Source organism: Eschrichtius robustus, chromosome 12 (assembly GCF_028021215.1).
Source record: "Eschrichtius robustus isolate mEscRob2 chromosome 12, mEscRob2.pri, whole genome shotgun sequence".
Classification (NCBI taxonomy): domain Eukaryota; kingdom Metazoa; phylum Chordata; class Mammalia; order Artiodactyla; family Eschrichtiidae; genus Eschrichtius; species Eschrichtius robustus.
The window spans coordinates 4,789,228-4,803,553 of record NC_090835.1 but is presented as its reverse complement, the minus strand read 5'-3'; the positions used below and the strand labels follow the sequence as shown (position 1 = coordinate 4,803,553).

The 14,326-nt window shown below is 49.5% G+C and overlaps 2 protein-coding genes across 9 annotated transcripts in view; one reads left to right on the top strand and one right to left on the bottom strand.

The window, feature by feature from the left end:
• Positions 1-973, bottom strand: part of TMEM40 (transmembrane protein 40) — a 31,129-nt gene extending 30,156 nt beyond the window's left edge. For 2 of the 8 annotated variants that reach the window (XM_068557124.1, XM_068557128.1), the window contains exon 1: positions 637-967. The gene's annotated coding sequence lies outside the window, so the exon portion shown is untranslated. Of the gene's footprint in view, positions 1-636 lie in introns of all 8 variants that reach the window. The other 6 variants (XM_068557130.1, XM_068557125.1, XM_068557131.1 and 3 more) reach the window with 6 other exon arrangements.
• Positions 974-13,486: 12,513 nt separating this feature from the next.
• The window catches only part of CAND2 (cullin associated and neddylation dissociated 2 (putative)), a 30,453-nt gene continuing 29,613 nt past the window's right edge, over positions 13,487-14,326 (top strand). The window contains exon 1 of the mRNA XM_068559525.1: positions 13,487-13,619. Coding sequence (XP_068415626.1) covers positions 13,552-13,619 — 68 coding nt within the window. The 5' untranslated portion in view covers positions 13,487-13,551. The remainder of the gene's footprint in view (positions 13,620-14,326) is intronic.

Here is a 14,326-nt window from a genome sequence, read left to right as displayed (position 1 = left end):
GGGTCCTCCAGACTCGGGATGACGGCCTGGGGGACCGGGGCTGCTGGGGGCTCCCTCTAGGCCGCACCCTCCACCCCGTGAGCCTCTGACTTCAGCGGGTCTCCCCCCGCCCCCAGCTCTCTGTTCAGCACTTTTTCCCCAGAGATGCCTTTGAGACCGAGGCCAGGGCAGCTTCTGGGGGAAACAGGAGCTCGGCTGCCCTTCACTCGCGGGTCAAAGCGCAGAGGCCGGGCGTCTGTGAGGAAACACCCTCCAAAGCTGTGAGTCCCACGAGGGCGGAGTGGGAGAAGCCTTCCGAAGCTAGGGGGACCCTTCTCCTCACGAATGGGAAAGCTGAGGTCGTAGGGTTTTCTGAAGGCCCCGCAGGAAGTCAGCGACAGAACCGCAGTGGGTCACCTGCGGGGGCGGGGCACGGGCTGGTTGGAGGCTCACAGCACCCCTGAAGAACTTCACCCTCCCCCAATTTTCCAGAGATGGAGACACAGGCGCTCAGCCAGCTGGGAAGCCACTGAACTGGGACTCAAATCCAGGCCCACAGGGAACCACAAAATGTCAGGCCTGTTGAAGAGCCTGTTTCTCCCCAGTTCTCTTAAAAATCACCCCCACCCCGCCTCTCCCGCTCCGCGTATCCCTTACCTGTGTTCCCGAGGCCGGTGTGGGCTGGAGGCGAGCGGCGCTCGGACTCTGGAGGCGGGCGGGGCGGGGCGGGGCCGGGAGGAGGGCGGAGAGGCGGGGCCGCCCCCGTGGCAGGCAGGGGCGGGACGTGACGTCGCCGTGGGCCTCACGCTCACTCGCCCACGCGCCCACGCTCAGCCGGGGGGGGCCCTCCTTCCTGCGGTGCTGTCGGCGCCAGGCCTTCCTGTCTGACTTGACTCCTACCCGGATGTGCCAGGAGGGCAGGTGGGGCGGCTGCACCCCCAGACCCGCCCCGGGCCGGGGCCATGCCCTCTGACTTAACGGGTGGTTACGTGCGGGCAGTGGTACCACCCTGACTGTGCCAGGCTCTGGGCGGGGAAGAGGTGGCGTGTCCCAGATGCTCCCCAGCCCGCTGGGTGAGGCCGACTCAGGGCCCAGCCATGTGGGCCAACCGGATGCTCCCCCAGAGGAGTGAGGTGGGGCCGGCAGCAGAAGAGGAGGCCCTGGGGCTCAGGGCTGGGTGGGGGGACTCCTGTGGGTGGGACTGGCAGTTCCCTCTCCTGGTGAGGAAACTGGGCAAAGGCTAGAACATCCACTGCCTTGCGGATCCCAATAGGGTAGGGGGTGTGGACTGACCTCTCAAAGCTGAGGCCGGGACTCTCACTCACCTCTCAAACACTCTGGAAGCAGGACAGTAAACAAGTCCTACACTGCCCTGGGGAGCACCCTGAGGGAGACAGGCCACGACAGCCCCCATGAGGGCAAGGCCCAGGGAGCTGTGGGTTCCCAGGAGGGCTTCCTGGAAGAGGAGTCATCTAAGCTCAGGAGTCATCCTTGACCCTTTGCTCTCTCATACTCTGGTTCTGACCTATCTGGAAAACCCTGTTGTCCCCACCTTCAACATATTCTGAACCAGCCTCTTCATTCCATCTGCTTGGCAACCACCCTGGTCTGGCCACCACATCACTAGTCTCTATGCTCCTGTCTGTTCTCATCAGGCAACCAGAGGGAGCTGGTTAAAACTCAAGTCAGCTCATGTCCCTCCTCTGCTCAGCACCCTCCCAGGGTTCACACCTCACTCACTCCCGTATTTACACGGCCCTGTACGATGTGCCACTCACTCCTTGCTCTCTCTGATCTTGATTTCTATGACTTCCTCTCTCACTCCGCCCCAGCCACCCAGGAATGTGCTCCAAACACTCCAGTCAGGCTTCCTCCTCAGGGCCTTTGCACTGGCTGTTCCCTCTGCCTATAATGCTTTTCCCTAGACAGCCGCCTGGCTCCTTCCCTCACTTTTTCAGGTCTCTCTACTCAAATGTCACCTTCTCCAAGAAGCCTTCCCTGACACCCTGTATACAGTAGTAACCGCCTGCACCACCTTTCCCTCGCATCCTGCTTTACTGCTCACTGTCTGACACACCGTATATCTTCTCGTTATGCATATTTCCTTCTTATGTATTTGTTCCAGGATCTGGGACAGTGTCTGACACATAATAGGTGCTCAATAAATTTTGTTGAATGAATGAGTGACCTGAAAGGGTAGCCCAAGATGCATTCCAAGGGTATTCGAGGCAGAGGGAACCAACTGTGGAAAGGTTTAGAGGTAACAGGCACTACTGTGTTGAGGATCTGTGAATAATTCAGTACAGCAGGAGAGTAGGGGCCTTGGGGGCTGGAGGAGGGGAGAAGGGAAAGCAAGAGACGCCTCAGAAACCAGACCAAGGAGGCCGGACCTTATCATGAGGGTGATAGGGACACGATCAAATCTTACGTTTCAGGCAGTGATTTGGCTGCTGTACTGTGGATTGGCAGGCAAGACATGAGGGGCAGGAACCTGGTAAGCATGAGCCGTGGCAGGGCAGATAAGGACTAGGAACAGGGTCACTGCGCTGTCCAAAACAGTAGCCACCAGCCACATGTGGTTATGGAGCCCTTGAAATGTGCTGGTCAGAATTGAGATGTACTGTAAGTGTAAAATACACACTGGATTTCCAAGTCTTGGCATGAAAAAAAAGAAGACACAATAGCTCCTTAATAATTTTTGTATTGATCACCTGTTAAAAAGATAATATTTGAATATAGTTGGGTTAAAGTATATTATTAAAATTAGTTTCACCTGCTTCTTTTTGCTATTTTTAATGATGCTACTGGAAAATTTTTTAAATTTTGTACATAGAGCTCACAATATATTTCTATTGGACACTGTTGATTTAGAGGGTAGAATGGACAGGGCTTGGTGGCTATGGACTGTGCAGGTGAGGGAGACCTTTGGTCTAATTGCAAGTCTCCTCTCCCCTCCAATTGCTCCTTTTTGATGAGATCATGCAGTCCAGAGGCAGAGAGAATGAGCCACAGAGGAGAGCCAAGAGGGTTAGTTTTCATCGCAACATAAGCACACACACACACACAAGTCATATCTTCAGAGTAAAAACTATCTAGAAATAGGTTGACAGAATAGACAATGAGACCTCCATCCCTGGAAGAAGAAACTTGAGAACCACCATTAAGCAAGGGAAAGGAAGTTGAACTAATTAGTTATTCTCAAAGTGTGGGCCCTGGACCAGCAGCATCACCTGGAAACTTTTTAGAAATGCAAATTCTCAAGTCCCACCCTAGTCCTAACGAATCAGAAACTCTGAAGGTGGGACCGCAATTTGTATTTTAACAGCCCCCCACCCCCACCGTGGTGATTCTGATGCTTGTTCACATTTAAGAACCACTGGTCTAAATAATACTTCCTACCACTGAAAGGTTTCAGTGATGGGCACATAGTAGGTGCTCATAAGACCCAGTCATGACCTTGTGTTTGCCTCCTAGTCCCAGGTTAGGGTACTTCCCCTCTCTGAGCAAATAGGAGTTCACCTCCTGCAGCATCTGACACAGGGTCGAGGCACAATCTCAGGGCATTTCCTACCTCTCTGCCATGGGCAGATCTCCAGGGCCACGACAGAGCTGCCAGAGGCGCAAGGGAGGTCCAGCTCAGCTCCATCCTGAGGTGACCTCACTGCCCTGCGTGTGTGTGTGTGTGTGTGTGTGTGTGTGTGTGTGTGTGTATGTGTGTGTGGGGGTGATTCATGGGGCAAACTCCCACCATCCTGTGGCCACAGCTGACAGCCCCAGGGAGCCAGCTCAGCAGCTGAGTGTGGCATCCGGCTTCCCTGCATTCTAGAACTGACAGCCAGGGGGGGCCCCCTGACTCAGCAGGCACGTGAATTCTGGAGACAACAGTTACACAGCTTGGCCTCAGTCTCCATATCCATAAAAATGGGGAGACAGCAGTCCCAATCTGTGGTGAGATTATTTGTATGAAGTGCTCGGGGCAGTGCCTGGACACAGTCGGCCCTCCCCAGGCCTTGACGCTCTTGTGATGAGGCCCTGGGATCCCTCAGGCTGATGGGAACTCCCCAGAGACTTCTTGGGTCTGAGAATGATGCCCTGTGGGTGTAGAGGGCAAAGAATGTGCCCCTACTATGAGCACCCTGGAGCCTGGTTCTTGACATGAGTTTTTACTTACTCAGCAAATGGATGCCTCTGAGGGCTGGGCCTGTCTTAACCATATTAAAACATTTATTAAATGAATGCTCTAAATCTGGGACTATCGCCCATTTCATGGATGAGAAAAGTGAGAATCAGAGGGGTGAATGATTGCTCAAGGTGACATAACTGGGATGTGGCTAAGTCAGGACTTGAATCCCGGTTTCCTTAACTTCAAAGGCAGGACTTCTTTCACCCCTCCATGGAGAAACTCCAACCTAACCTCATTTAGAAGCCCCTGTATGTGTCATTTAAATCCATGTTTGAAGAGGTAGCCTCTGGCCTAGATTGGACTCTTTGCCACTCCATATTCTTTGGGAAACAATGGCTGTATCTGATGCAATTTGAGATGGAGTTTAAAATATTCCTAAATCTAGATTAAGCCTGACTCACCCTGGGCCTCTGGGTCTCAGTGGTTTCAACTGTTGGGTCTAAGGAAAACCTCTGCAGCTGAAGGCAGAAGTTGGACCTGGCCATCCTGAAAGTCCTCTGACTCTCAGATGCCAGTGTCTCAATGCCTCTTCTAAAGAACAAGGACTAAAGTTAAATTTTTTTAAAAAGGGGGGGTGGCAGGGAAAAGGTCAACCCTAGCTCATTCTGACAAATGCAAAATGAGGGTTCAGACTCAATTTAAGTGGCTTTCAAACTTCCTTTTTTTTTTTTAAGCAGAAAGATCCTTCTAACAAAATTTAAGACGTTCTAGCAGATCAGAGTGGACTTCTTTCTAGTTCAAGTGGGGATCTTGGGGCTATTGATGGAAGCATCTGCTCAGCACCACCTTGCGGGCAGCCACTGGGGTGCCCACTGAGAACCCAAAGGCTCCAGGGAACCCAGTTTGACAACCACTGGAGGGCAGCAATGCAAACTATCCCTGGAAATCTCTTTGAGGGGGACAAATAGGTCCAGAAAATATTCCCTTTGGTTTCTAGGGGAAACTACCTCTGCTTGACCACATTTTCTTAAAATTAAACTTTTTGAGATAATGTCTTTGAGATAATTATTTGAGATCACCACATGCAGTTTTAAGAAAGAATACAGAGACCCCCATGTACTCTTTCCCAAGCTTCACCGAATGGGAACATCTTGAAAAACTATAGTACAATTTCCCAACCACGATATTGACATTGATACCATCAAAATACAGAACATTTCCATCACCACAAGGACCCCTCATGCTGCCCTTTTATAGCCACACCCACTTTCCTTGTCATTCCTCCCCTCCCTGATCCCTGGCAACCACTAATCTCTTCTCTATTTCTATAATTTTATTTCAAGAAGATTATAGAAAAGGAACCATACCGTTTGTAACCTTTTGCGATTGGCTTTTGTCACTCAGCGTTAATTCTCTGTAGATTCATCCAGGTTGTTGTGAGTATCAGCAGCCTGTTCCTTCTCATTGCTGAGTAATATTCCATGGTACACAGGTAGGGCCCACCCCACCCAGGGCTGCTGGACCCGGTACAGAGGTTAACAGGGAACCTGGCCTCATCTTGAGGGCCTACTGTGAGCTAGCTTGTGTCCAGCACACAGCTGTAGGTTTTAAGAAGGGGTAGGAGGCATTCCTGTCTCCATGCCCCTTCTAGCCCATCCAGGAAGCAAAACACGTGAAGTGCCACAGTTGTGGAATTCAGAGCCAAATGAATTTTGTGAACACTCTTCTAACAAACTAATTGCCGACAGACATCTTTGACACGATCTGGGAAACCTGAATATGGACTAAATATTAGATTATTTATGGGTTTTTGTTATTTTTGCTAGGTGTGACGTTGGCACAGTAGTTATGTAAAAACAATACCATCCGTTGGCGTGGCAGGCTGAAGCGATTACTAGTGACAGGACATTTCGTCTGGGATTTGCTTTAAGCACTCCAGCCTCGGGAAAAATGGGGGAGGGGGAGAGAGGAAGCACGATTGACCAAGATTGACAGTAGCAGAAGCTGGGTGATTCGTACATTGGAATTCATTATATTGTTCTTCACACTTCTGTGTACGTTAGGATGTTTCCATAAAAAGAAGTCTTGGAGCATGCAGTGTTACTGGACTTACATTCCACACCTGGAGAGAGGTGGTCTTGTCCTACCATAGTGTCTGGACTGTGGCTTCCATTGCTTTGTTTGAAGCCACTATTTAGCGACCAGACACCAGGAGACTCCTGGCTGGAACTGCTGTTGTGGAATCTCCCGCTTTGGATTGTATCAGCCTTGGTCATCCCGTTCTAGTGCTGTCTGGTTTGCAAGTATAGTTCTGTTCTTGAGGAGGTGTCACGAATCTCTGTAAATAAATGTGTGAGTTGTTAACCTTTATGATGAATAGAAAGAATGGAAGGAAGAGAGGGAGGGAGAAAAGAGGAAGGGAGGAAGGAAGTAGGGAGGAAGGAAGTAGGGAGGGAGGGAGATTTTTTAAAAGGCTCTTGAGAGCATCTTGAGATGCAAGACCCAAATGTTTGAAACGGGCTCAGCTGTGCTGGAAGGACCCAGTGCCTTCAGCCTGGAAATTCTCCTAAGATCTCGGGCAGTGACTCACCTGTGAGTGATGTCTGACCGGACTCGAGCCCGGGCAGATGTCACAGAATGCATCTGTCCTGTAGGCGTGAGGGGCAGACCCAGGGCACCTGATGATGGAGCCTGAGGTTGTGAGGATACAAGCATGCGTGTCTGGAATGCTGGCCCGGTTCTCTGCCTGGAGGATGTACTGCTCCTCAAGGCCTGGCTCACACATCCCATCCCTCTCCTCTGTGTCCCCAAAATCCTTCCCTCGACCATCATACATCAGCATATGTCTCCCCTACAAGGTGTAACGATAATAAAAACAACCAATAGCTACCGTTCACTGCAGGTTTGCCATGTGCCAGGCATTCTGCCAAGAGCTTTGCCTTATTGGGTGGGTGCTATTATTTCCATTCTATAGATGTGGAAACTGAGGCTCAGAGGGACTGAGTCACTTGCCCGAGGTCCCACAGCTAGAGGTGACTCAAATTCAGCTCTGTCTTCTCACTAAGTAGTTGTTCTTAACCACATCCCTGATCAGCTTTCCTCTCTATCCCCCTGTGCTTAGCACGCAGCCTGGCTCTTTGGTAAATGCTGACAGGAATACTCACTGCTTGGATCCTTGGCTCCCCCAACAGGCTGGGGGGCTGTCACCCTCTCCCAGCAACCTGCCTTCCTCATTCACTCCTAAAAGATGTGATAGAACAAGAGTTCAAACTTGTTTGCTTCAAGCCACAAACATCTTTCTCCATCCCAGAAAGAAGTGGTTTAGTATTATGAATAGCCCTCAAGTGATTCAGTATTTTAAATAGCTGGGAGACCCCAATTTGAGTGCTGGCTCTAGCTGTGTGACCTCAGCCAAATCACTTAACCTGAGTCTCAGCTTCTTCATAGGTCAAATGGAGAAATCACCTGCCCCACACAGACAGCACCTGAGAGTACTAAGCAAGTGTTCCTTTTTTAGTTCTCCAGGAGGAGGCTAAAGGATTCCTTTAGTGGCCCTCTGAGGTGGACCGGCATCTCACAACTTGGAATACCAGGAGATGGGCAGAAGCCCCTGCTGAGGTCCAGAAAGAAGAAGTGGGACCCAGAGGGAGCAGCCCAGCCTCTCACGGCCGAGTGGGACAACTCCTGGGGCAGGGGCTGTTTCTGGGGGGAAGGGAGTGGTTCTGCTGCCTGGGCCTTCTCCTCAGGCAACACCTCAAGCCCTGGCCATGTATGAGTGAGGAGAAGCATTTGCCAACAAATTCCATCTTCAGACCCCTGTGGGGCACCTCCTGGGGGGAGGGTCCAGGAATGAACCAGTCCTGCCCCCCATCCTAGGGGTATAGCGGGCACATGGCCACCAGAATAAAGACTACATTTCCAAGTGCCCTAATAGCTATGGGTGGCCAATGGGTTGTAAGTGAAGTATCAGCTTCTGAGAACTTTCCTTAAAACACATCTGGCAAATTGCCCCTTTTCTCTTCCCCTCAATCCAACTAGATGGAACGTCAGTGTGTGACAGGAGTCACAGTAGCAATATTTGACTATAAGATGATCTTCGGCAGTTTAGTTATAGTGAGAGCAGGAATCTAAACAGCAACAGGATAAGCCAGAAAACAAGGAACGATGTCTTCAAAGTGCTGAAAGAAAACATCAACTTAAAATCCTAAATCCACCTAAATATTTAAGAGCAAAGGCTTAATAAAGACATTGTCAGGCAAAAAACTGACAAAGTTTATCATTCCCAGATTCTTGCTCAAAGAACTTTCCTCATTCCCTAGATGAGGAAAAAAGAAATTGAACATGGAAGTAAAGAATCAAAGAAGGAATTGTTAGCAAAGAAATTGGTAAACATAGGTAAGTCTAAGTAAGTGCTCTCTAAAATAATAATAAACAACTTGAGATGTATAAACACAAGGTAGAATCCAAATTCATATTAAACAATAATACATATCAGACTGGAAATACTAGAGTTAAAGCATTCTAAGATCCTCATATTATTCAGGAGGAGGGTAGAGGTATTGATTAACTTACAAATTAAATTAAATTATAAATGATTTAAATTACAAGTTTAAATTATTTTTAATAAATTATAAATTTAAATGTAATTTTTAAAAAGGAATTTATTTATTTTTGGCTGCATTAGGGGTCTTCATTGCTGCATGCGGGTTTTCTCTAGTTGTGGCGAGCGGGGGCTACTCTTTGTTGCGGTGCGCGGGCTTCTCATTGTGGTGGCTTCTCTTGTTGTGGAGCACGGGCTCTAGGCGCATGGGCTTCAGTTGTTGTGGCACGTGGGCTCAGTAGTTGTGGCGCACAGGCTTAGTTGCTCCGCAGCATGTGGGATCTTCCTGGACCAGGGCTCGAACCTGTGTCCCCTGCATTGGCAGGCGGATTCTTAACCACCGCACCACCAGGGAAGCTCTAAATCTAATTATAATTAACTTATAAACTAAATTTGGATTAAATCAAGTCTACCTATTAGAATGTTAAAGGTAACTCCTAAGCCAATGAAATAGAATTTACAATTTCCATAAAAGGGGGATTAAAGGAGGGATAAAGAATATATGACCAATCTGGGACTTCCTGGTGGTGCAGTGGTTAAGAATCTGCCTGCCAATGCAGGGGACATGGGTTTGATCCCTGGTCCGGGAAGATCTCACGTGCCATGTAGCAGCTAAGCCCACGTGCCACAACTACTGAGCCCCTGTGGCACAACTACTGAAGCCTGCGTGCCTACAGCCCATGTTCCACAACAAAAGAAGCCACCGCAGTGAGAAGCCCGTGCACCGCAACGAAGAGTAGCCCCCATTCGCCGCAACTAGAGAAAAGCCCGTGCACAGCAATGAAGACCCAACACAGCCAAAAATAAATAAATAAATTTATAAAGAAAAAAGAATATATGACCAATCCAATAAGAAGTAGGAAGTAGCAAAGAAAAAGCAGGGTAAATTACACAAAATAGAATATAAGTGAGGATAAAGCATAAAATTGAGCAAGAGAAGCCAGACTCACAAAAACATGTACTATGATGTCATTCATATGAAAGTAAAAACAAGTGAACCTAATCTATGATTTTAAAACTTACGATAGTGATTTTATTTGGAGAGGAGAGTGGGAGTAGTAATTGGAATATGCAGGATGGGGATTTCTGGGAATTTGATAAGGTTCTATTTCTTGATCTGGGTGGTCTCATGGGTATGTTCAATTGGTGGTCAAAAATCAAGCTGTACTCTTAGGATTTTTGCACTTTGATGTATGTATGGTAGATTTCAATAAAAAAAAACATTTTTAAACCTTTAAAAAAAAAGGAATATAAGTGAGGATAAAAGTCGACCAACCATATCAGTAATCACGACGAATATAAATGGAGCAGACTTGCCACTTTAACAAATTGGACTTAAAAAAATTTAATCTAGCCATCTCAGCTCGCTGTAGCAAAGGTGAATTTTTTTAAACTTCTAATTTTGATACAAATTATCAACTCAAATAAAGTGGCAAAAATAATACATAGAGTCCCATGTACCCTTCACCCAGGTTCTCCCAATGGTGACATCTTATAAAACTGTACTACAATATCAAAGCCAGGAAATTGACTCTGATACAGTACCATTAACTAGACTATCAGCCTTACTCCATTTTCACCATTTTTTACATGCATTCATTTGTATGCACAGTTTCTATGCGTTTTAGCTCATGTATAGATTCATATAACCACCACCATCCTCAAGATACAGAGCTGATACACCACCACAAGGAAATTACTTTGTGCTATAAACCTTTATATTTGTGGACATTTTAATAAATGATGCTGAGGCAATTGGGTAACCATTTGGAAAAAATAAAATTAGATCCATATCTCCTACCATACAGAAGAATAACATTTTTTAATTGCATGGCAAAAATCATCATAAAGTCAAAGACAACTGACAAACTGGGATAAAATGTTTGCAAAATATACCATATAGGGCTTCCCTGGTGAAGCAGCGGTTGAGAGTCTGCCTGCCAATGCAGGGGACACGGGTTCGAGCCCTGGTCCGGGAGGATCCCACATGCCGCGGAGCGGCTGGGCCCTTGAGCCACAACTACTGAGCCTGTGCGTCTGGAGCTTGTGCTCCGCAGCAAGAGAGGCCGCGACGGTGAGAGGCCCACGCACCGCGATGAAGAGTGGCCCCCGCTTGCCGCAACCGGAGAAAGCCCTCGCACAGAAACGAAGACCCAACACAGCCAAAAATAAATATAAATAAATTAAAAATTTAAAAAAAATATATATATATACCATATATAAATATACCACATATAAAGAAGACTTCACGATTGAGGACAGGACTTCAGTTTTAACACCAACACACAAAGAGCTTGGAAGCCATCATTCCCATCCTTGCAACAAGAAAAGGCTGAACAAACTAAAAATCAACAACTTTTCTTAGACCCAACTGAGAAGTGAGGTCGAAGGGCAAACACCACCCCAAAATTTAAAGAGGCAGGAGAATCTAGAAAGTTACAGCTGAGATCTGCTTCCCTATAGCAAAAGCCACTGGAGCCATAAGCTGGTAGGAACACTGTTACGGCAATTTTGACAAATTGAGGGAGGCTGACTGGGAACTAGCGGGAGAGTGAGAAACTCCTGGGGCCACAGTCTTAAGGGAGCCCCCCACACTTTTGTGGGTTTTACATCCAGGCACCTCACTAAGTTCTCATAATGAAGAGAGCTCCCCTCTGAGTTCTGAGAAGGGGAGGCAAAGAGTAACCTCTGCGAAATACACCCAGAGTGTTCTCCATAACAAAGGCCTACTCTCCAGGAAAAAAGTCTTTACAAATCCTTATCCCACCTGTTTTTGGTGATTATAAATAAAGCTGCTATGAACATTTATGTACAAGTATTAGTGTGAATATATGCTTTCATTTTCCTTGGATAAATACCTATGAGTGTAATTGCTGGGTCATATGATAAGCATACTTTATAAGAAACTGCCAAACTGTTTTCTAAAGTGGCTGTGTCCTTATTTATTCTATTTCTATAACATATCCAAATCTGTCCATGTCTTCCCACCTTCACCACTACTCCCCTAATGCAGCCCCCATCACACTTGACTGCACGACTGTTCAGCAGTCACAGGGGTCTTTCCAAAACACCAATCATGTCACCTCCTTGCTTAATGCCCTCCAGTGGCTCCCTAGAGATTTGACATAAAATCCTAACTAACTCCTCAACTTGGCCTGAAAGGCTGCGAATGATCTGGCTCCTGCCCACCTCTCTGACCTCACCTCCTCCAACACTTGTTCCCACCTCAGGACCTTTGCACTTGCCGTTCCCTCTGTCTGAGGAGCTCTTTCTGCAAACCTTTGCCCAGCTGCCTCCTTTTCCTCTGTTCAGGTCTTAGCCCAAATGTCTCTTCCTCAAAAAAGGCCCTCCTTGACTAACATGACTAAAGTTGCCCCTCCACACCTAGGCACTCTCTATGCCCTCACCCCCTTTTGTTTTCTGTATAGCTCTTATTTTCCTTATCTAATCACTTACTTCCTTAATGCTCACATCCTCCATTAGAATGTATGGTCCCCAAGGGGCAGGGGCTGTGTGTGTCTAGTCCCCTGCTGTGTCCCTACTGTCCAGAAATGCACTGTCCACTACGGGAGCCACTAGCCGTAGGTGGCTCTTTAAAGTTAATTAAAAATAAATAGAATTAAGTATTCCATTCCTCAATCATACTAAGTCACATTTCATTTAAGCCACATTTCAAGTGCTCAATAGCCACATGTGACTGATGGCCACCAGAATGGACAGTGCAGATGTATAAAATCTCCAACATTGCAGAAAGTTCTGTTGGACAGTGCTGCTCTAGAGCCCAGGAACCCATAATAACTGGTACCCAAGGAGTGTGTTATAAAATAAAGATTAATTTTATCCCTATCTTACGGGTGAGAAGAACATAGCTCAGAGAGGTTGTGTCATTATCCCAAGGCCACACAGCCAGGAAGCAGCCTGGCAGGGATTTGAACCCAGGGTTGTCTTGCACATGCGACTCACTTTCCCAAGAGCCAGCAGCCTCCTGGCTGTTTGGAGAAGTTCTGCCACTCTCCTCGTCCTCCTACAGATTCTCCCACCCTGAGCTTGTACCTACCTGGGGAGAAACTGTGCACGGCTTCATTCTGGTTAAGAACTGTTGCCCAGTCTGGGGTCAGTCCTGATTCCATCCCAGATTCACTGGCCGTGTGGCCTGCAGCAAGTCCCTTTGCCTCTCTGGGCCTCAGCTCTGCAGCTATAAAATGAAGAAACTGGCCGTGATGTCCTGAGGGTTGGAGGTGGCAGGCAGGAGGCCTGGGGTGACAGGGTACACTTCATATCCTGTCTGGCTTTGGGGTGGGCTGCATGGGGAGCAGGGTGGGGGTGGAAGTGCTTTGGTTGGCTTGACCTACAATAGCAGCTCCTCTTTCTTGAATGCCTACAGATGAGAAAGCTGAGGCTTAGAGAGGTCAAGTAACTTGGCTAAGGCTTCACAGTAGCAGAACTGACGGAGGTGGGGTTCGAACCTGAGACTCTGTTACCATGCCTGTGTCTCGCGAGCAGGGTTGAGGCCCACAGGAATCATAGGGAGAGGCTGTCCGGTGAGAGATGGTGAGCTCCCCGTCTGTGGGAGTGTGCAAGCCGGTGATGGGCCGTCTGCAGGGATGGCGCCTAGCCGAGACCACAGAGCTCCTAGCGGGCCCCTCCCGGGCCCCTCCCGCCTCCCGCCTCCCGCCTCCCGCAGCCGCGGCCACAGCAGAGGCGAGCGCTGCGCCGCGGGGCGGGGCGGGGCGGGGCGGGGCGGGGCGGGGGCGGCTATTTCTGTTCGCTGAGCGCAGCCCGCGTGCGGCGGGGGAGGGGGTCGCGCCGCCATATTCCCTCCCGTCGGCGGCCCCGCGGCGCAGCCACCATGAGCACCGCCGCCTTCCACATCTCCAGCCTCCTGGAGAAGATGACGTCCAGCGACAAGGACTTCAGGTGCGCCCGCTGCCCGGCCCCCGCCTCTCCGCCCCGCCCTGAACCCCCGGCCTTGCCCTCCCGGAGCGCCGGCCCTCCCCCGGGACCCTGCAGCCCCCATCTCTGCTCCTCGCAGCGGGCCCCACTCCTCCACCCGAGACGCCCCCTCCCCGCCTCTGCGCCCGGCGGAAGCTCGGGCTGCGTTCTCCGCGGATTGCTTGCCCTTTCCTCTCCGGGACTCCAGACCAGCTGCGTCTCCCACCGTGCAAACTTCAGCCCCTGCCTGCCGTCCCGCGTCTGAGCCGCAGCTTGCCCCTCTGCACGCTTCCTGTGCCTCTCCTCTCTCCACTTATGCCCAGTCCGCATCTCTCGCCGCATTTGATGGGCCCTGGCCCTCCTCTTCAACCCCCGCTGAAGTCCTCGGCCTCTCCTTGGGGATCCCAGCGCCTGCCTCTTCTTCTCCGCATTGAAACCCGCTCCCCTCCCAGGACTCCAAGCCCCAGGGCTGACTTTTTCACTCGTACCCTCAGCTCTGCTCTCTTCTCAACATCACCCCAGGCCTCCTCCCCGCACTTCATAGGGGCACCCTTTCCCCGCCTCCCGGCTTTGCTCTGACACCACCTGAGGGAGGGGGCTGGGCTGAGTGGCTTAGCAGACAGAGGTAGGTGATGGTTTCGGTGGGGGCTTATAGGTTTTGTGGGCCACTCCCTTTCTGGTCCAGTCCCCTC